This window comes from Rattus norvegicus, chromosome 11 (assembly GCF_036323735.1).
Source record: "Rattus norvegicus strain BN/NHsdMcwi chromosome 11, GRCr8, whole genome shotgun sequence".
Classification (NCBI taxonomy): Eukaryota; Metazoa; Chordata; class Mammalia; order Rodentia; family Muridae; genus Rattus; species Rattus norvegicus.
Genome location: NC_086029.1, coordinates 78,045,747 through 78,066,148, shown reverse-complemented (window position 1 = coordinate 78,066,148; position 20,402 = coordinate 78,045,747). Strand labels below are relative to the sequence as shown.

The 20,402-nt window shown below is 40.9% G+C and overlaps 1 protein-coding gene across 1 annotated transcript; it reads right to left on the bottom strand.

Annotated features, from left to right (window-relative positions):
• Positions 1-11,363: 11,363 nt before the first annotated feature.
• Stfa2 (stefin A2) lies at positions 11,364-16,363 on the bottom strand. The gene is made up of 3 exons (NM_001408782.1): positions 16,250-16,363; positions 13,067-13,168; positions 11,364-11,567 (listed from the first exon to the last, which is right to left on the bottom strand). The coding sequence occupies exons 1-3, from the start codon at positions 16,331-16,333 to the stop codon at positions 11,442-11,444; spliced, it is 312 nt and encodes a 103-aa protein (NP_001395711.1). The 5' UTR covers positions 16,334-16,363; the 3' UTR covers positions 11,364-11,441.
• Positions 16,364-20,402: the final 4,039 nt, after the last annotated feature.

Below are 20,402 nucleotides of genomic sequence, written 5' to 3'. Positions count from 1 at the left end.
TTCCCATAATCCTGCTCTGCAAAGGATAATAGTTGGAAAACTCACTCCAACTCACAGAGGGAAACTATTCCGTAGATAAAGCAAGAAAGTAATTGCCTCACAATGAACCCAAAAGAAGAGAGACACACAAACATAATTCCATCTCTAAGAAGAAACATAACAGGAAACAACAATCACTATTCCTTAGTATCTCTTAGCATCAATGGACTCGATCCCCCATTACAAAGATACAGACTAACAGATTGGTTTCATAAAGAGGTCCCAACATTTTGCTGCATCTAGAAAACATACCTCAGTGACAAAGACAGACACTACCTCAGGGTGAAAGGCTGGAAAACAATTTTCCAAGCAAATGCTTCCAAGAAACAAGCTGGAGTAGCCATTCTAATATCAATTAAAATTAACTTTCAACCAAAAGTTATTAAAAAGCATAAGGAAGGACACTTCATACTCATTAAAGAAAAAAATCCACCAAGAGGAACTCTCAATTATGAACATTTATGGTCCAAATGCAAGAGCATCCACATTCTCATAAGAAACTTTAATAAAGTTCAAAGCACACATAACACCTCACACAATAATAGTGGGAGATTTCAATACGCCACTCTCATCAGTGGACAGATAGATCATGGAGATAGAAACTAAACAGAGACACAGGGAAACTAACAGATGTTATGAACCAAATGGATTAAACACTTATACATAGAACATTTCATCCTACAACAAAAGAATATACATTCTTCTCAACACATCACAGTACCTTCTTCAAAACTGACCATATAATTGGACACAAGCCTCACCTAATGCAAGAAGACTGAATTAATTCCAGGCATCCTATTTGATCACCATGAACTAATGCTTGTCTTCAAACAGCAAAAACAACAGAAACCCCCATATTCACATGGAAGGTGAACAATGCTCTATTCAGTGGTAACTTGGTCAAGGAAAAAATAAATTGAACGCATTTTAGAATTTATTTAAAAAGAAGGCACAGCAAACACAAATTCATGAGACACAATGCAAGCAGTGTTAAGAGAAAAATCCTCAATCTGAGGGTCTCCTAAGAGAAACTGGAGAGAGCACACACTAACAGTTTAACACCACACCTGAAAGCAGCAGAACAAAAAGAAGCAAGAACACCTAAGAGGAGTAGATGGCAGCAAATAATCAAACTTAGAGCTGAAATAAACTAAGTGGAAAAAAGAAAGAACTACACTAAGAATCAACAAAACCAGGAGCTGGTTCTTTTTGAAAATCAACAATTTAGATAAATGCTTAGCCAGACTGACCAGAGGGCTCAGAGAGAATACCCAAATTAACAAAATCAGGAATGGAAAGGAAGACATAATAACAGAAACTGGGGAAATTAAAGAAAATCATCAGATCCTACTACAAAAACCTATACTCAACAAAACTGGAAAATTTGGAGGAAATGGACAATATTCTAGACAGTTACTAGTTAAATCAGAATCAGATAAACCATCTAAACAGTGCCATCACTCCTAAAGGAATAGGAACAGTAATTAAAAGTCTCCCAACCAAAAAAAAAAAAAAAAAAAAAAAAAAAAAAAGGATTTTGCAGAATTCTATCAGAACTTCAAAGAAGACCCAATACCGATACTCTTCAAAGTATTCCACAAGATAGAAACAGAAGGAACACTACCCTATTTTTTCTATGAAGCAATAATTACGCTTATACCTAAATCCCACAAAGACCCAACAAAGAAAGAGAACTTCAGATCAATCTCCTTATGAATATTAATGCAAAAATACTCAATAAAATTCTTACAAAAAAATTAAAGAACATATCAAAACAATCACCCATCATGACCAAGGAGGCCTCATCCCAGGGATGGTTCAATATACAGAAATCCATCAACATATTTTACTATATAAACAAATTCAAAGAAAAAACCCACATTATCATTTCAATAGGTGATGAGAAAGCATTTGAGAAAAATCAATTCTTCTTCATGTTAAAAGTCTTGCAAAGATCAGGAATTCAAGGCCCATACCTAAACATAGTAAAAGCAATATACAGTAAACCAATAGCCAATATCAAACAAAATGGAGAGAAACTTAAAGCAATCTCACTAAAATCAAGGGCTAGACAAGGCCGCCCACTCTCTCCCTACCTATTCAATATAGTACTTGAAGTCCTAGGCAGAGAAATTAGACAACAAAAGGAGGTCAAAGGAATACAAATTGGGAAGGAAGAAATTAAACTACCGCTATTTGGAGATGATATGATAGTATACCTAAGTAACCTAAAAATTCCAGTAAAAATCTCCTGAACCTGATAAACAACTTCAGCAAGTGTCTAGATATAAAATTAACTCAAACAAATCAGTAGTCTTTCTCTACTCAAAGGATAAACAGGCTGAGAAAGAAATTAGTGGAATGACACCCTTCACAATAGTCACAAACAATATTAAGTACCTTGGTGTGACTCTTACCAAGCAAGTGAAAGATCTGTATGACAAGAACTTCAAGTCTCTGAAGAAAGAAATTAAGGAAGATCTCAGAAGATGGAAATACCTCTCATGCACATGGATTGCCTGGATTGATATAGTAAAAATGGCCATTTTGCCAAAAGCAATCTACAGATTCAATGCAATCCCCATCAAAATTCCAATTCAATTCTTCATAGAGTTGGAAAGAGCCATTTGCAAATTCATTTGGAATAACAAAAAACCACAAGATATCGAAAATCATTCTCTACAATAAAAGAACTGCTGGGAAAAATCATGATCCCTAATCTTAAACCATATTACAGAGCAATGGTGATAAACATTGGATGGTTTATACAGCGACAGTCAGGTAGATCAGTGGAATAAGTTGAAAACTGAGAATTGAACCTGTACACCATTGGTCACTTGATCTTTGAGAAAGGAACTAAAACCATCCACTGGAATAAAGACAGCATTTTCAACAAATGGTGTTGGTTCAACTGGCTGTCAGCATGCCAATCAATCCATTCTTATTACCATGTATAAAGCCCAAGTCCAAGTGGATCAAGAACCTCCACATAAAAGCCAATGCACTGTACCTAATAGAAGAGAAATGTGGGGAGCTCCTGGAACCCATAGGCACAGGGGAAATTTTCCTGAATAGAACACCAATGGCATATGCTCTAAGATCAAGAATTGGCAAATGGAACCTCATAAAATTGCAAAGCTTCTGTAAGGCAAAGAATATTGTCAATAGGACAAAAATGGCAACCAACAGATTAGGAAAAGATCTTTACCAATTCTACATCTGATAGAGGACTAATATCCAATATATACAAGGAACTCAAGAAGTTAGACTACAGGGGAGTCCCAATCTCGCATTCCCTGCCTCCAGCTCACTGCTCCCAAACCCTGTGGGAGAGAGAGCTCATGGCCGAGACAGGTGGGCACTCCTGAGATTGCAGAGCAGAAGAGACCACCAACACTGCCCACCCCTGCCCACATCCCTGGCCCAAGAGGAAACTGTATACGGCTTCTGGGTTCCCTTGGATAAGGGCACAGCAGCAGGAAATCCACTGAGTCTGAGACACCACAGGAACCTGAAGGGACCGACCGGATAAACAGTTCTCTGCACCCAAATCCCATGGGAGGGAGAGCTAAACCTTCAGAGAGGCAGACAGGCCTGGGAAATCAGAAGAGACTACACTTGGCCCACATCTCTGACTCCAGAGGAAAACACCAAACGTCATCTGGAACCCTGGTGCACGGAAGCTCCCGGAAAGGGCGGCCCAGATCTTCCTGGTTGCTGCTGCCTCGGAGAGCTCATAAGCAACACCCCACGAGCAAACTTGAGCCTTGGGACCACAGGTAAGACAAAGCTTCCAGCTCCAAGTGACCTGCCTGGTTAACTCAAGACACAGGCCTACAGGAACAGCTGAAGACCTGTAGATAGGACAAACTACACGCCCGAAAGCAGAACACTCTGTCCCCATAACTGGCTGAAAGAAAACAGGAAAACAGGTCTACAGCACTCCTGACACACAGGCTTATAGGACAGTCTAGCCACTGTCAGAAATAGCAGAACAAAGTAACACTAGAGATAATCTGATGGCGCGAGGCAAGCACAGCAACCTAAGCAACAGAAACCAAGACTACATGGCATCATCGGAGCCCAAGTCTCCCACCAAAGCAAACACGGAATGTCCAAACACACCAGAAAAGCAAGATCTAGTTTCAAAATCATATTTGATCAGGATGCTGGAGGACTTCAAGAAAGACATGAAGAACTCCCTTAGAGAAACACAGGAAAACATTAATAAACAAGTAGAAGCCTACAGGGAGGAATCGCAAAAATCCCTGAAAGAATTCCAGGAAAACATAAATAAACAAGTAGAAGCCTATAGAGAGGAATCACAAGAATCCCTGAAAGAATTCCAGGAAAACAAAATCAAACAATTGAAGGAATTAAAAATGGAAATAGAAGCAATCAAGAAAGAACAGATGGAAACAACCCTGGATATAGAAAACCAAAGGAAGAGACAAGGAGCCATAGATACAAGCTTCACCAACAGAATACAAGAGATAGAAGAGAGAATCTCAGGAGCAGAAGATTCCATAGAAATCATCTACTCAACAGTCAAAGATAATGTAAATCGGAAAAAGCTACTGGTCCAAAACATACAGGAAATCCAGGACTCAATGAGAAGATCAAACCTAAGGATAATAGGTATAGAAGAGAGTGAAGACTCCCAGCTCAAAGGACCAGTAAATATCTTCAACAAAATCATAGAAGAAAACTTCCCTAACCTAAAAAAAGAGATACCCATAGACATACAAGAAGCCTACAGAACTCCAAATAGATTGGACCAGAAAAGAAACTCCTCCCGTCACATAATAGTCAAAACACCAAACGCACAAAATAAAGAAAGAATATTAAAAGCAGTAAGGGAAAAAGGTCAAGTAACATATAAAGGCAGACCTATCAGAATCACACCAGACTTTTCCGAGAGACTATGAAAGCCAGAAGATCCTGGACAGATGTCATACAGACCCTAAGAGAACACAAATGCCAGCCCAGGTTACTGTATCCTGCAAAACTCTCAATTAACATAGATGGAGAAACAAAGATATTCCATGACAAAACCAAATTTATACAATATCTTTCTACAAATCCAGCACTACAAAGGATAATAAATGGTAAAGCCCAACATAAGGAGGCAAGCTATACCCTAGAAGAAACAAGAAACTAATCATCGTGGCAACAAAACAAAGAGAAGAAAAGCACACAAACATAACCTCACATCCAAATATGAATATAACAGGAAGCAATAATCACTATTCCTTAATATCTCTCAACATCAATGGTCTCAACCCCCCAATAAAAAGACATAGATTAACAAACTGGATACGCAATGAGGACCCTGCATTCTGCTGCCTACAGGAAACACACCTCAGAGACAAAGACAGACACTACCTCAGAGTGAAAGGCTGGAAAACAACTTTCCAAGCAAATGGTCAGAAGAAGCAAGCTGGAGTAGCCATTCTAATATCAAATAAAATCAATTTTCAATTAAAAGTCATCAAAAAAGATAAGGAAGGACACTTCATATTCATCAAAGGAAAAATCCACCAAGATGAACTCTCAATCCTAAATATCTATGCCCCCAATACAAGGGCACCTACATACGTCAAAGAAACCTTACTAAAGCTCAAAACACATATTGCACCTCACACAATAATAGTGGGAGATTTCAACACCCCACTCTCATCAATGGACAGATCATGGAAACAGAAATTAAACAGAGACATAGACAGACTAAGAGAAGTCATGAGCCAAATGGACTTAACAGATATTTATAGAACATTCTATCCTAAAGCAAAAGGATATACCTTCTTCTCAGCTCCTCATGGTACTGTCTCCAAAATTGATCATATAATTGGTCAAAAAACGGGCCTCAACAGGTACAGAAAGATAGCAATAATCCCATGCGTGCTGTCAGACCATCACGTCCTAAAGCTGGTCTTCAATAACAATAAGGGAAGAATGCCCACATATACGTGGAAATTGAACAATGCTCTACTCAATGATAACCTGGTCAAGGAAGAAATAAAGAAAGAAATTAAAGACTTTTTAGAATTTAATGAAAATGAAGGTACAACATACCCAAACTTATGGGACACAATGAAAGCTGTGCTAAGAGGAAAACTCGTAGCGCTGAGTACCTGCAGAAAGAAACAGGAAAGAGCATATGTCACCTGCTTGACAACACCCCTAAAAGCTCTAGAACAAAAAGAAGCAAATACACCCAGGAGGAGTAGAAGACAGGAAATAATCAAACTCAGAGCTGAAATCAACCAAGTAGAAACAAAAAGGACCATAGAAAGAATCAACAGAACCAAAAGTTGGTTCTTTGAGAAAATCAACAAGATAGATAAACCCTTAGCCAGACTAATGAGAGGACACAGAGAGTGTGTCCAAATTAACAAAATCAGAAATGAAAAGGGAGACATAACTACAGATTCAGAGGAAATTCAAAAAATCATCAGATCTAACTATAAAAGCCTATATTCAACAAAACTTGAAAATCTGCAGGAAATGGACAATTTCCTAGACAGATACCAGGTACCGAAGTTAAATCAGGAACAGATAAACCAGTTAAACAACCCCATAACTCATAAGGAAATAGAAGCAGTCATTAAAGGTCTCCCAACCAAAAAGAGCCCAGGTCCAGACGGGTTTAGTGCAGAATTCTATCAGACCTTCATAGAAGACCTCATACCAATACTATCCAAACTATTCCACAAAATTGAAACAGATGGAGCACTACCAAATTCCTTCTATGAAGCCACAATTACTCTTATACCCAAACCACACAAAGACCCAACAAAGAAAGAGAACTTCAGACCAATTTCCTTTATAAATATTGACGCAAAAATACTCAACAAAATTCTGGCAAACCGAATCCAAGAGCACATCAAAACAATCATCCACCATGATCAAGTAGGCTTCATCCCAGGCATGCAGGGATGGGTTAATATATGGAAAACCATCAACGTGATCCATTATATAAACAAACTGAAAGAACAAAACCACATGATCATTTCATTAGACGCTGAGAAAGCATTTGACAAAATTCAACACCCCTTCATGATAAAAGTCCTGGAAAGAATAGGAATTCAAGGCCCATACCTAAACATAGTAAAAGCCATATACAGCAAACCAGTTGCTAACATTAAAATAAATGGAGAGAAACTTGAAGCAATCCCAGTAAAATCAGGGACTAAACAAGGCTGCCCACTCTCTCCCTACTTATTCAATATAGTTCTTGAAGTTCTAGCCAGAGCAATCAGACAACAAAAGGAGGTCAAAGGGATACAGATCAGAAAAGAAGAAGTCAAAATATCACTGTTTGCAGATGATATGATAGTATATTTAAGTGATCCCAAAAGTTCCACCAGAGAACTACTAAAGCTGATAAACAACTTCAATAAAGTGGCTGGGTATAAAATTAAGTCAAATAAATCAGTAGCCTTCCTCTACACAAAAGAGAAACAAGCCGAGAAAGAAATTAGGGAAACGACACCCTTCATAATAGACCCAAACAATATAAAGTACCTTGGTGTGACTTTAACCAAGCAAGTAAAAGATTTGTACAATAAAAACTTCAAGACTCTGAAGAAAGAAATGAAGAAGACCTCAGAAGATGGAAAGATCTCCCATGCTCATGGATTGGTAGGATTAATATAGTAAAAATGGCCATTTTACCAAAAGCGATCTACAGATTCAATGCAATCCCCATCAAAATACCAATCCAATTCTTCAAAGAGTTAGACAGAACAATTTGCAAATTCATCTGGAATAACAAAAAACCCAGGATAGCTAAAACTATCCTCAACAATAAAAGGACTTCAGGGGGAATCACTATCCCTGAACTCAAGCAGTATTACAGAGCAATAGTGATAAAAACTGCATGGTACTGGTACAGAGACAGACAGATAGACCAATGGAACAGAATTGAAGACCCAGAAATGAACCCACACACCTATGGGCACCTGATTTTTGACAAAGGAGCCAAAACCATCCAGTGGAAAAAAGATAACATTTTCAGCAAATGGTGCTGGTTCAACTGGAGGTCAACATGTAGAATGCAAATCGATCCATGCTTATCACCTGTACAAAGCTTAAGTCCAAGTGGATCAAGGACCTCCACATCAGACCAGATACACTTAAACCAATAGAAGAAAAACTAGGGCAGCATCTCGAACACATGGGCACTGGAAAAAATGTCCTGAAGAAAACACCAATGACTTATGCTCTAAGATCAAGAATCGACAAATGGGATCTCATAAGACTGCAAAGCTTCTGTAAGGCAAAGGACACTGTTGTTAGGACAAATCGGCAACCAACAGATTGGGAAAAGATCTTTACCAATCCTACAACAGATAGAGGCCTTATATCCAAAATATTTAAAGAACTCTAGAAGTTAGACTGTAGGGAGACAAATAATCCTATTAAAAAATGGGGTTCAGAACTAAACAAAGAATTCACAGCTGGGAAATGCCGAATGGCTGAGAAACACCTAAAGAAATGTTCAACATCTTTAGTCAAAAGGGAAATGCAAATCAAAACAACCCCGATATTTCACCTCACACCAGTGAGAATGGCTAAGATCAAAAACTCAGGTGACAGCAGATCTGGCGAGGATGCGGAGAAAGAGGAACACTCCTCCATTGTTGTTGGGATTGCAGACTGGTACAACCATTCTGGAAATCAGTCTGGAGGTTCCTCAGAAAATTGGACATTGAACTACCTGAGGATCCAGCTATACCTCTCTTGGGCATATACCCACAATATGCCCCAACATATAAAAAAGATACGTGCTCCACTATGTTCATAGTAGCCTCATTTATAATAGCCAGAAGCTGGAAAGAACCCAGATGCCCTTCAACAGAGGAATGGATACAGAAAATGTGGTACATCTACACAATGGAATATTACTCAGCTATCAAAAACAATGCCTTTATGAAATTCATAGACAAATGGTTGGAACTGGAAAATATCATCCTGAGTGTGGTAACCCAATCACAGAAAAACACACATGGTATGCACTCACTGATAAGTGGCTATTAGCCCAAATGCTTGAATTACCCTAGATGCCTAGAACAAATGAAACTCAAGACAGATGATCAAAATGTGAATGCTTCACTCCTTCCTTAAAAGGGGAACAAGAATACCCTTGGCAGGGAATAGAGAAGCAAAGATTAAAACAGAGACAGAAGTTACACCCATTGAGAGCCTGCCCCACATGTGGCCCATACATATACAGCCACCCAATTAGACATGATGGACAAAGCAAAGAAGTGCAGGCAGACAGGAGCCGGATGTAGATCTCTCCTGAGAGACACAGCCAGAATACAGCAAATACAGAGGCAAATGCCAGCAGCAAACCACTGAACTGAGAATAGGACCCCCGTTGAAGGAATCAGAGAAAGAACTGGAAGAGCTTGAAGGGGCTCGAGACCCCTTATGAACAACAATGCCAAGCAACCAGAGCTTCCAGGGACTAAGCCACTACCTAAATACTATACATGGACTGACCCTGGACTCTGACCCCATAGGTAGCAATGAATATCCTAGTAAGATCACCAGTGGAAGGGGAAGCCCTTGGTCCTGCTAAGACTGAACCCCCAGTGAACTAGATTGTTTGGGGGGAGGGCGGCAATGGGGGGAGGGTGGGAGGGGAACACCTATAAAGAAGGGGAGGGGAAGGGATTAGGGTGATGTTTGCCGCGTAACCGGGAACGGGAATAACATTCGAAAAGTAAAAACTTAGGTGACAACAGATGCTGGCAAGGATGTGGAGAAAAGGAAACACTCCTCCATTGTTGGTGGGATTGCAAGTTGATACAACCACTCTGGAAATCAGTCTGGTGGTTCCTCAGAAAATTGGACATAGTGTTACCTGAAGACTCAGCTATATCACTCCTAGGCATACACCCAAAAGGTGCTCCAACATACAACAAGGACACATGCTCCACTGTGTCCACAGCAACATTATATGTAATAGCCAGAAGCTGGAAAGAACTAGATGCCCTTCAACAGAGGAATGAATACAGAAAATGTGGTACATCTATGCAATGGAGAATTACTCAGCTATTAAAAGCTATGAAACTCACAGGCAAATGGATGGAACTAGAAAATATTATCCTGATTGAGGTAATCCAGACACAAATGAACATACAGTGTACTCACTGATATGTGAATATTAGCCCCCAAACTCACAATGCCCATGATACAACCCACAGATCATATGACGCTTAGAAGGAAGGAAGAGCAGGGTATATAGTCTAGTACTGCATTGAGGTGGAATAGGATGATCCTGTGAGATGGAGGGACGGGAGGACCTGGGAGGAAGGGAGGAGGGAGAGGAAATAAGGGGGGCAGTATCAGGTACCACAGTGGACAGGAATGAGGCACAGAGGGTCAGGAAATGGAATAAAAATATGTAGTAAAGGGGGGATGAGGAAATGGGGATGGCCACTGGAGGATCCCAGATGTCAGGGAAAGGAAAGGATCCCGGAAACTAACAGGGATGATTTTAGTTGAGAAGTGGAGATAGAACCTGTACAGATCTTATTCATTAGAGAGGCATGGCCCCTGTTCGAGGGATGGGAACGTACACCAATCTCAAAGTTTTTAACCCAGAAGTAGTATTCTCCAAAGGAAGAACAGGGACAAAAGTAAGGAATAGACTGAAGGAAGGGTCATCTGGGGACTGCCCACCTGGGGAACCAACCATCTGCAGACACCAAACCTAATACTGTTGCCATTTCCAACAGGTACTTGCTGAGGTAAACATGGTGTGACTGCTCCTTGGGAGGTTCAGCCAGCAACTGACCAATGCAGATGTGGATGCTTGGAGCCAACCATCAGACTGAGCTCAAGGTCCCTGATTGGGGAGCTGGCAGAAGGACTTGAGGTGCTGCCATGATTACATCCCCATAAAATACAATATTAGTTTTTAGGACCACCCAGTGATCCCAGAGACTAGACCACCTTCCAAGGAGTGCACAGGGAGGAATCCATGGCTCTAGATACATAGATAGCAGGCCATTGCCTTGTCTGACATCAGTAGGAAGGGAGGTCCTTGACCCTGTGGTGGTTTGATGCCCCCGATGCTGGAAGGGTGGGTCCAGGGAGAGTGGTTGAGCAGGGGAACATACTCTAGAGGCAAAGGGGGTATAAGTGGAAGGTTGTGGAATGGGGGTCTTATAAAGGGGTAATTGGGAAGTGGGATATCATTTGGGATGCAATGAATGGAATGAGTAATAAAAAATAAAAAGAAAAATGAACAAAATAATTTTTTAGGAAGTAAGGTGAACACAATATTGAGTAATGAGGGAGGAAAACAGTTATTTGAAGAATGTATCTTTATTGATGGCTGCATTTCTTTACAGTGAGAGGGATGAGATTACATTGGAATTTGCTGTTTAGAAGTAGGTCAGCTCATCATTCTCGGTTTTGTTAGTCTGGTAACCCTGAAGTTCCAAATTATTTTCTCTGGAAATACCACTGAAGACTCGTAGGTGGAGGTAACAACCACACCCTACATCCACCTGAAAGACATAAAAGAAAAAAGAAATGGAAGAAGGGAGAAAGAAAAAAGAAGGTAGGAAAGAAAAAAGAAAAAAAAACAATGGAAGATAGGGAGGAAGATAATTTATGTGGGTCTCAATTGTATGACAGGTCTACTCTCTTGTCAAGACTTGATGTGCCAACCTCTCCTGAAACAACACTTCTGGCCCAAGGCAGTCCCAGGAACTGAACTCCCACCAACCCTTATGTTAGGAGAAAGAGCAGCTAACAATATGGCAGGAAACATGTTTCCCAGATGTATTTTTAATACCTTTTAGAAAAAGATTTTATTGAATTTAAATGTTTTCTTTGCTTGTATTTAAGTGCATCTTGTGCATGCAATGCCTGAAGTCACCAGAAGTGGGTGCTAAATCCCCACCAACTGGAGTTTGAGATAGTTGTGAGCTGCAAAGTGGGTGCTGAGACCCAAACCTAGGTCCTCTGCTAGAACAGTCACTGCTCCTACCCACTAATCCCTTTCTCCATCTGGATTTAATTTATTCTGCTTTTAATCAAATTCTTGGCACAGATTACATTCCAGAGTTACATTTTATTTTCATGATGCATGGAAAGTTGCAGAAGGCAGTCTTTGTTTTTGGTGATTCTGTTTTCTGACTTCTAAGTTGGGAAAAAAACAGGCATACAGTGTGATAAGGGAAAAGACTCTCAGACTGGCTTTGGCACATATGGACTGCATGGTCTCCATATCTCTGCTGTGTTGCAACCTACTTTGAGAATGCACACCAGGCTGTCTCTTTGTAATGTGAAATTAAATTAGCTTAGGTTCCTTCAGGGTAACACTCTCAATTGGTTTTGAGGCATGAACCTGGGACTGAGACCATCTCGATAAGACCTGCAAATTTTCTTATTTTTTTTTTTTTTTGGTTCTTTTTTTTCGGAGCTGGGGACCGAACCCAGGGCCTTGCGCTTCCTAGGCAAGTGCTCTACCACTGAGCTAAATTCCCAGCCCCAAATTTTCTTATTTTTGAAACAATAAATGTTTTGTGTTCTACAGTAGATATTGAGTTCTGATATCCCTCCTGACTTAATCTTCTAATGCTGCTAACTAAAGTTTCCTATTACATATGTCATTCTGATGAGTACCATTCTAGTACAGACCTGTGCATGGGTGTGTGTGTGTGTGTGTGTGTGTGTGTGTGTGTGTGTGTGTGTGTATGTGTGTGTGCATGCATGTGTGTGTTTGTGTATGTGTGTGTGTGTATCTCTCTCTGTGTGTGTGTGTGTGTGTGTGTGTGTGTGTGTGTGTGTGTGTGTGTGTGATCACACTGGCTTCTTAACATAAGTCTGAAGAAATCTTTCTGTATTCCCAAGGCTAAACAAGGTAACTCTCCTGTATCTAATGGATTTGGGGGTCTTCCACTTACAAGTGTCTTAATTAATGACCACTGGTAGAGATGAAGCTACAGTTGGGCCAACAGGTAACAATTGCAACAGTGTTTGAGAGAGGTTTGTGACCAACCTTAATGAAGTAATTGTTTCCAGCGACAACTTGAACTTTATACTGGACGGCTTCAAATTTTTCATATTTCTCATTGGTTTTCTCTTCAAGCTGGGGTCTGACCTAATGAGGAGAAAGTAAGAGATGATGTTAGGGCTGTGTTGACTCAATTAATCTGACTCACAAATCTGGGAACCTCATCCTGCTGAGAGTCCTCAGAGATGCTGATGACCCAGGGCTGGCAGCTCAAGTCTCTAGTCTCTAATCCCAGAACTAGGAAGACTGAGGCAGGAGAATGCCATTCAAGAATGTTATTCAGCTTGGGGCATGTAGAAAGTTCCAGGCTAGTTGGGGTTACCTGTTCAAACTTGCCTCAAAAATCAGAACACACACACACACACACACACACACACACACACACACACACACACACACACACACCAAAGCAAAAAACAATGATTTACAATGAAGTGCTCCAATAAATAAGTCTATATTTGATCAGTTTCCAAAGTCAACAACACTTAGTGCAGATTTTCTCTGTGATCCTTCAGGTCATTAAAGGAATACAATAACTCTCCCTGGCCTGACAACAACAGACCATAATCTTGGAGGAATAGACGGAAGTTCCTGACTTAACGAGGGTTTTTCTGTAGTTTGTCCTGTGGTGTTCTTTGAAGGTGAATTTTGCTGTGATTGAGAAAATGCTTCCTAAAATATAGACAGTTTACTGCCTGCTTCTTTGCCTGCCAACACTTTAGTGGGTGTTGTCCCCTCAGGCTGTCTCCTGCAAGACAGGACAGATGTGTGACATCTGAGAGCTGAGCCACCACCCTGTACCTGCTCACCTGACAGTAAAGGGGTTGGCAGCAGTGCCTAACGTCCTTTTTGGTCTTAAACCTGTGATCATGGGACAGTGCTTAAATAATTTTATTTTGTAATATTCCCTAGATATCTTGATTTCTTCTACACTGTTAATTTGGAGGAGTAGAGCTGGTTCCTTTCAGTGTTGTATTTAGGCTCTACACTTTGTATCCCGGTGCTTGAAACCCAAGGGAGACTGAGGAAATGTCCCTATCTAATAGTTGATGGCTATCGTATTTAAGCCTGAGACCCTGGCTTTCACAGAGTAGGCAAGTTTGCTGGATTCCCTCCCTCTGATCCCTGCAAAGCTCCCCAGGGGACTGAAGCTGTGCAGTGGGAAAGGACAGGTTAGTTTTTTATCTGGGTGATTCTTAAGCATCTTAAGTCTTGGTTCCATCATCCAAAGGTAGGCTGGATTGCAACCTTGCCTGCTTGGGGGCTTTGAAGATCAACTGAGAGGTGGGACAGAAGCCAAGGCCTTTAAAACAGGAAAGCTCCTTAGAGGGTGAGGTGTCCGTGTTAATACTTGTGTCTCATTCTGCTTTTCTGGAGCTGCAAGTAAACATTTCTAAATTCATTCTATTATTGAAGATATGGTTCATAGATGGTGTTGTTAGCAAGATAAAACCTTTCAGTAGCTTCCTAACTTAAAATTTGTATGATCAAAGGATGTTTTATGTATGTAAGAAATCCTCAAAGAACCAACCATAATATCATGTTCCAAAAGTATCCTAGTCAGCAGGATGACGCACTTGTACTCCTTGTTACTTGGGAGGCTAGGAGCAAAAGGCTCATCTGAACCTGAGAGATTTGGACCACTTGGAGAAATAGTAAGACACGTGTTTCTAAAAGAACGGTTATTCTAGATAATCAAATGATCAACTATTAAATATCCTGAAAATCCGCAGGAATTTCTTTATTTCCTATAACTGTATTTTTCTGTCAGTCTGTGTACAGTCTTGGATCCTGGAATTTGTCCATGAAATCTTCATTTCCATCAGTATAAATATCAACTGTGCCTCATCTGTGCTTACTTTTTTTTTTAAATAAAACTTTTTATGGCCCGTATTTCAGTTAGTCCCTTTAGCTCTTTCTTATGTCATTGACGTGCAGGACTTTTCCGTGTCATCCTATGTAAGGCCCTAGATCCCCTAAGCCTTCTAGGGTGCCTGGTATCTGATCCTACAGGAAAAGTGAAGTCATGGATAGGATTGCCCACACTTCCAGAGACTGTGGAGAAATGGAGACACCCAGGCCCATCTAGCCCTCTTCAGTCAGATCTGCATTTTATTAGAGCCACAGGTGACTGGTGTGCACATTTAAGGTTGAGAAGATCAACTTGATGTGAGGATTTTAATGAAGGTATAAAGATTTAATATTTCTCAAAAATAGTATGCTTCAAGTTATTTATTGACATAAACATATGCATGAGAACTATTTAGCCTTCAATACTTAGTCACTGAATTTTAGGCCTGTGACCCCTTCTAGGATATTTGGTGTCCTGAGCATGAAGGCTCCCATCTGTTCTACTCACATAGAATCTGATGGTGCGTCGTGTGCTGGCTCACAGCTGCAATCCCAGCACTTGGGAACTTGAAGTAACAGGAATGCCTTGAGTTTGAGGCTAGCCTGAGTTACCTACACACTCCACTATCTAGCAAAACTACATGTGAGACATATATACAAACAAATAAACCAACAGACAGTAAACCAATCTGGTTGGGATCTCTAGGTTGATTTGGTGTCATAAAAGAAAACAGCATGATGTAAGAAAATAAGGTGACAGATTACAAACCTACCTTCAAAATTTCCGTGCATTTCTCTTTTGTAAAACACGTAGCATGACATTTTTATTATTTAGATGATTGTTAAACAAGATGTATTAACCTGCTAAAAACATTGAGTTCTATTTTTGACTGTGATGTTTTGGTGGGCATCGAATCCTGAATCAGCTCAGGGATTCTTAATAAACTTAGTTTCCATCACACATGAGCTTCAAGTAGTGGGACTGGAAAATTCCATCAGTGTAGTCACTGGGATGAGACAAGTAATGTCTGGAGACGATGCAGCATGAATTTAGCAGTGGCAGAATAAGAGGGCGGGGTAAACAGTGCAGCTTCGAAGATTTTACATCTGGGAGGTTGAAATTACTCTGAAAGGCTTAATGTGCCTCTTTTGGCTCTATCAAGTCTGAACAAATCTGTTATATTCCTGGTTTCTTTGATTTCCCACATTCTTACTGCAGTGTCAAAATATAAATCAAATTATGATAATATGATTTGGGATCAAGGTTTTCCCTGATCCCAAATTTCCCTGATTTCCCTGAGAAGTACATCAACTCACCTTGTCAGCGATCTCCTGGATTTCTGCTGTAGCAGGTCTGGCCTCTGACAGGCCTCCCTTTATTCTTGGGGTGCCTTTGTCCATTGCTGGGCAGGATGCTGAGAAGGAATGATCCTGCAAACACTGAGACTCACGGTTTTAAAGGTATCTGTAAACTCCTCCTCTAGCGTATTATCTCCACAGTATCTGAAGGAATAGGGAAATGAGTGTGGCCTCAGGGAAATGTTACTGCATCCCTGAGAGGAAATGCTGAGTGAAGTTGGGGGGAAATGAGTTGGGGGAATTGAGCAAACCTGTGGGCCCAGGACTCAGGTGTGGTGAGCACGGCTCCTCCCTGCACTCTCTGTGCCAAAAATGATATCATGTTGTGTCATAAGAGGAAGGGCATGTATAACCTGAGTTTCTAAATATGGTAAATCTTGAAAACTTCTTTTAAGAGAATATTTAATTATATCAAGACTGGTTGCTTAGGATCCACCCAACTTTATAGAGATAATAAATCTGTCTTTGGTGTATTTTTAACTACTTTATGTGTAGTTTCAAAAATGTTTGTCCCCAAACATGAAAAATAAAATGGCAAACACCTTCGTTTCTTGTAATGCTGTTGATTTTCTTGGGTTTGTTGTTGTTGCTGTTGTTGTTATTGTTGTGTTCTTAGAGTTGTGGTTTCTCTGTTCATAGCCCTTTGATGTTCTGAAACTACCTCTGTAGACCATGCTGGCCTGAGACTCACAGCTGCCTTCACCTATCTGTCAAGTGCCACTTAAAGACAAGGGCCACCATGCCCTGTGTTATCTGTGTGTTATCTTTATTTTTGAAGGGCTCACATTAGCCCAGCCTGGCCTGGAACTCACTCTGTAGCACAGTCTGTCCTAGAACTCTCTATGAACCTTGAACTTCATACTCTTCTACCTTGGCCTCGGAGCCCTGGGATTACAGGCATGGCCTAGAATATCTGATCCTTCTGCCTCTGATTCCCTAGTGATGGGATTACAATCAGAAGGTAACTTATCAGGTAATATCTCAACCATATAAAAGGTCGGTCTTCTCTTTAGAATCGCTGGGTGTCAAGAGGGAAGTGCTAGGGAGAACAGGGAATAGGGCAATGGGTTCAGTTCTAAGTGACAGAGACATCAATGTCTGTTATTTTATTGAGTTCTTCTGTATTTTAAACCATCTAGGAATCAAGATAAATGTGAAGTACAGACATCTATAAACAAATAAAATTCTTTTTCCCAGGGTCTGACAATCTGTCACTTTTTTTCTCTTTTCATACAATCAAACACAATCATAGTTATTCCCAGATCCTCTTCAACATGAACCCCCACCTTCATGTCTTTTTTTTTTTTTTTTAAAAACCAGTACATCCAGTTAGTGCAGCTCGTATATTCATGGGTGTGGGGCCATCCACTGGAGCATGAGAAGTCTATCATTGGTTATACATTAAGAAAAAAAAAAACTCCCCCAGTGGCTATCAACTGTGGATAGTTCCCTAGTAAGAGATAAGTTGTGGAGATAGGATAGGAGAGCAGCTTCTGCATCTGCGCTAGAAGCTTGCTTGGATTATCTTGTTCAGGCCTTATGCAGATAGCCATAGCTACTGTGAGCTCACTAGTTCCGTAGCCATGTCAAGTCCAGAAGTTTGCCTTTCATAACACCCTGGGTTAATTTTTTAAATTTCGTGTGTGTGTGTTTGAGTGTGCGCACGTGTGCATTTGTGTTTTTGTACAGGTGCTGTGTCATGGGTGTGGAAACGTGGAGACAGGACAACTTAGGGGTGTTATTCTCATGCGGATCCCAGGAATAAAATTTAGATTTCAGTCCTGGAGGCTGTGAAGACATCTCACCAGCCTGACTTCTTTGTGCGGAGTCTGATTCAGTGTAGATAAAATTCTAAAATGCTTCTACAGAACTGCTGACTTTTCACGCTGGGATGGGAGTTCTGCAGTAGTATTCAGTGTTAAAGTGAAGACTGTCTTTTTCTTTCTTCTTTTTTTTTTCTTTTTTTGGATTTTATTTATTTATTTATTTTTTCAGTTTTTTATTTATTTATTTAATACTTAATAATAATTCTTTGGTTTCCGGGCAAACATCCCCCTCCCCCCTCCCCTTCCTTATGGGTGTTCCCCTCCCAACCCTCCCCCCATTGCCGCCCTCCCCCCAACAGTCTAGTTCACTGGGGATTCAGTCTTAGCAGGACCCAGGGCTTCCCCTTCCACTGGTGCTCTTACTAGGATATTCATTGCTACCTATGAGGTCAGAGTCCAGGGTCAGTTCTGTATAGTCTTTAGGGAGTGGCTTAGTCCCTGGAAGCTCTGGTTGCTTGGCATTGTTGTACATATGCGGTCTCGAGCCCCTTCAAGCTCTTCCAGTTCTTTCTCTGATTCCTTCAACAGGGGTCCTATTCTCAGTTCAGTGGTTTGCTGCTGGCATTCGCCTCTGTATTTGCTGTATTCTGGCTGTGTCTCTCAGGAGCGATCTACATCCGGTTCCTGTCGGTCTGCACTTCTTTGCTTCATCCATCTTGTCTAATTGGGTGGCTGTATATGTATGGGCCACATGTGGGGCAGGCTCTGAATGGGAGTTCCTTCAGTCTCTGTTTTAATCTTTGCCTCTCTCTTCCCTGCCAAGGGTATTCTTGTTCCCCTTTTAGAAAAGGAGTGAAGCATTCACATTTTGATCATCCGTCTTGAGTTTCATTTGTTCTAGGCATCTAGGGTAATTCAAGCATTTGGGCTAATAGCCACTTATCAGTGAGTGCATACCATGTATGTCTTTCTGTGATTGGGTTAGCTCACTCAGGATGATATTTTCCAGTTCCAACCATTTGCCTACGAATTTCATAAAGCCGTTGTTTTTGATAGCTGAGTAATATTCCATTGTGTAGATGTACCACATTTTCTGTATCCATTCCTCTGTTGAAGGGCATCTGGGTTCTTTCCAGCTTCTGGCTATTATAAATAAGGCTGCGATGAACATAGTGGAGCACATAAGACTGTCTTTTTCACTAGCCCTAAAAGTAAATCTATGTTCTCTCTGTCTTTCGTCTCTGTCTCTGTCTCTGTGTCTGTCTGTTTCTGTTCTCTCTCTCTCTCTCTCTCTCTCTCTCTCTCTCTCTCTCACACACACACACACACACACACATACACACAGACAGACAGAGAGAGAGAGAGAGAGAGAGAGAGAGAGAGAGAGAGAGAGAGAGAGAGATACTGGGGTGTGATGCCCCTACGTGCATATGCTGAGGCCTGAGCAGCACATTGGGTGTCTTCCTCTATCACTGCCTGCCTGATTGCCTTTGCCTTGAGATAGGACCTTTCCCATAAGCAGAAGCCTGATGTTTTGGCTAGACTGTCTGTCCAACAAGCTCCGAGCATCTGCCCATCTCTGCTTCCCAGGGCTGTGTTTATAGGCACAACCAGTCACACACAACTTCTTGTGTGGAGTCCGGGGATTTAAAGATTCAAATCCAGGTCCTCAAGCTTGCAGAACAAGCGCTTTAAACCACTGTGCCATTTCCCCAGACCCTGTGCTATAAATCTCACTCAGTAAATCTTCAGTATAGTAGTGGTCACTGCATGATTTTAGAGTGCCAGGCACTGGTTTAGGCTCTAAGCAACAGTGAATGTCAAGCAAAGTCATTAATGCTCTAGGGAGCTTGGAGCCACAGAGCTGTGGCTGTAAACAAACGAACACGGAGGTAAACATGTCATCAAATGGGAAGAGAGACCCTTGTTAGATGCAACAGTTCTCTTTATGGGCACTGGCTGTTCCCTTTGTGTCTAATCATGGAGAGCAGATGCCAGGGATGGAAGTTAGTCTGCTAGCTATCCTCAGTGCGCACAGAGGGTGGGAAGTGCTTTCTGCTCACATTCAAACCCAGGTCCTCAGCTCGTAGGATAAGTGCTCTAAATCACTGAGAAGTTTCAACATTTGGAATCCCCCTGACTAAAACCTACCCACCCATGTGTTTTCCAGTATTTCTTTTTCTAAAAACGATTTGAAGTATTCATACAAGTATAATGAACATACCTTTTCCCCATTTTTTACCTTCCCCTTTCTCACCTCTTTGCCTCTCAAACATTATCTGTGTTTCTCTAGACAGTTCTACTTCTGCTTTCATGGCCTGTATACTCTCCTTGATTTTTGTATC

Coding starts and splice junctions, on each gene's coding strand:
- Stfa2 (NM_001408782.1), bottom strand. CDS start 16,333: ATGGACAAAGGCACCCCAAGAATAAAGGGAGGCCTGTCAGAGGCCAGA. Junction 13,169..16,249: donor TCCAGGAGATCGCTGACAAG/GTGAGTTGATGT, acceptor TCTCCTCATTAG/GTCAGACCCCAGCTTGAAGA. Junction 11,568..13,066: donor GAAACAATTACTTCATTAAG/GTTGGTCACAAA, acceptor TATGTCTTTCAG/GTGGATGTAGGGTGTGGTTG.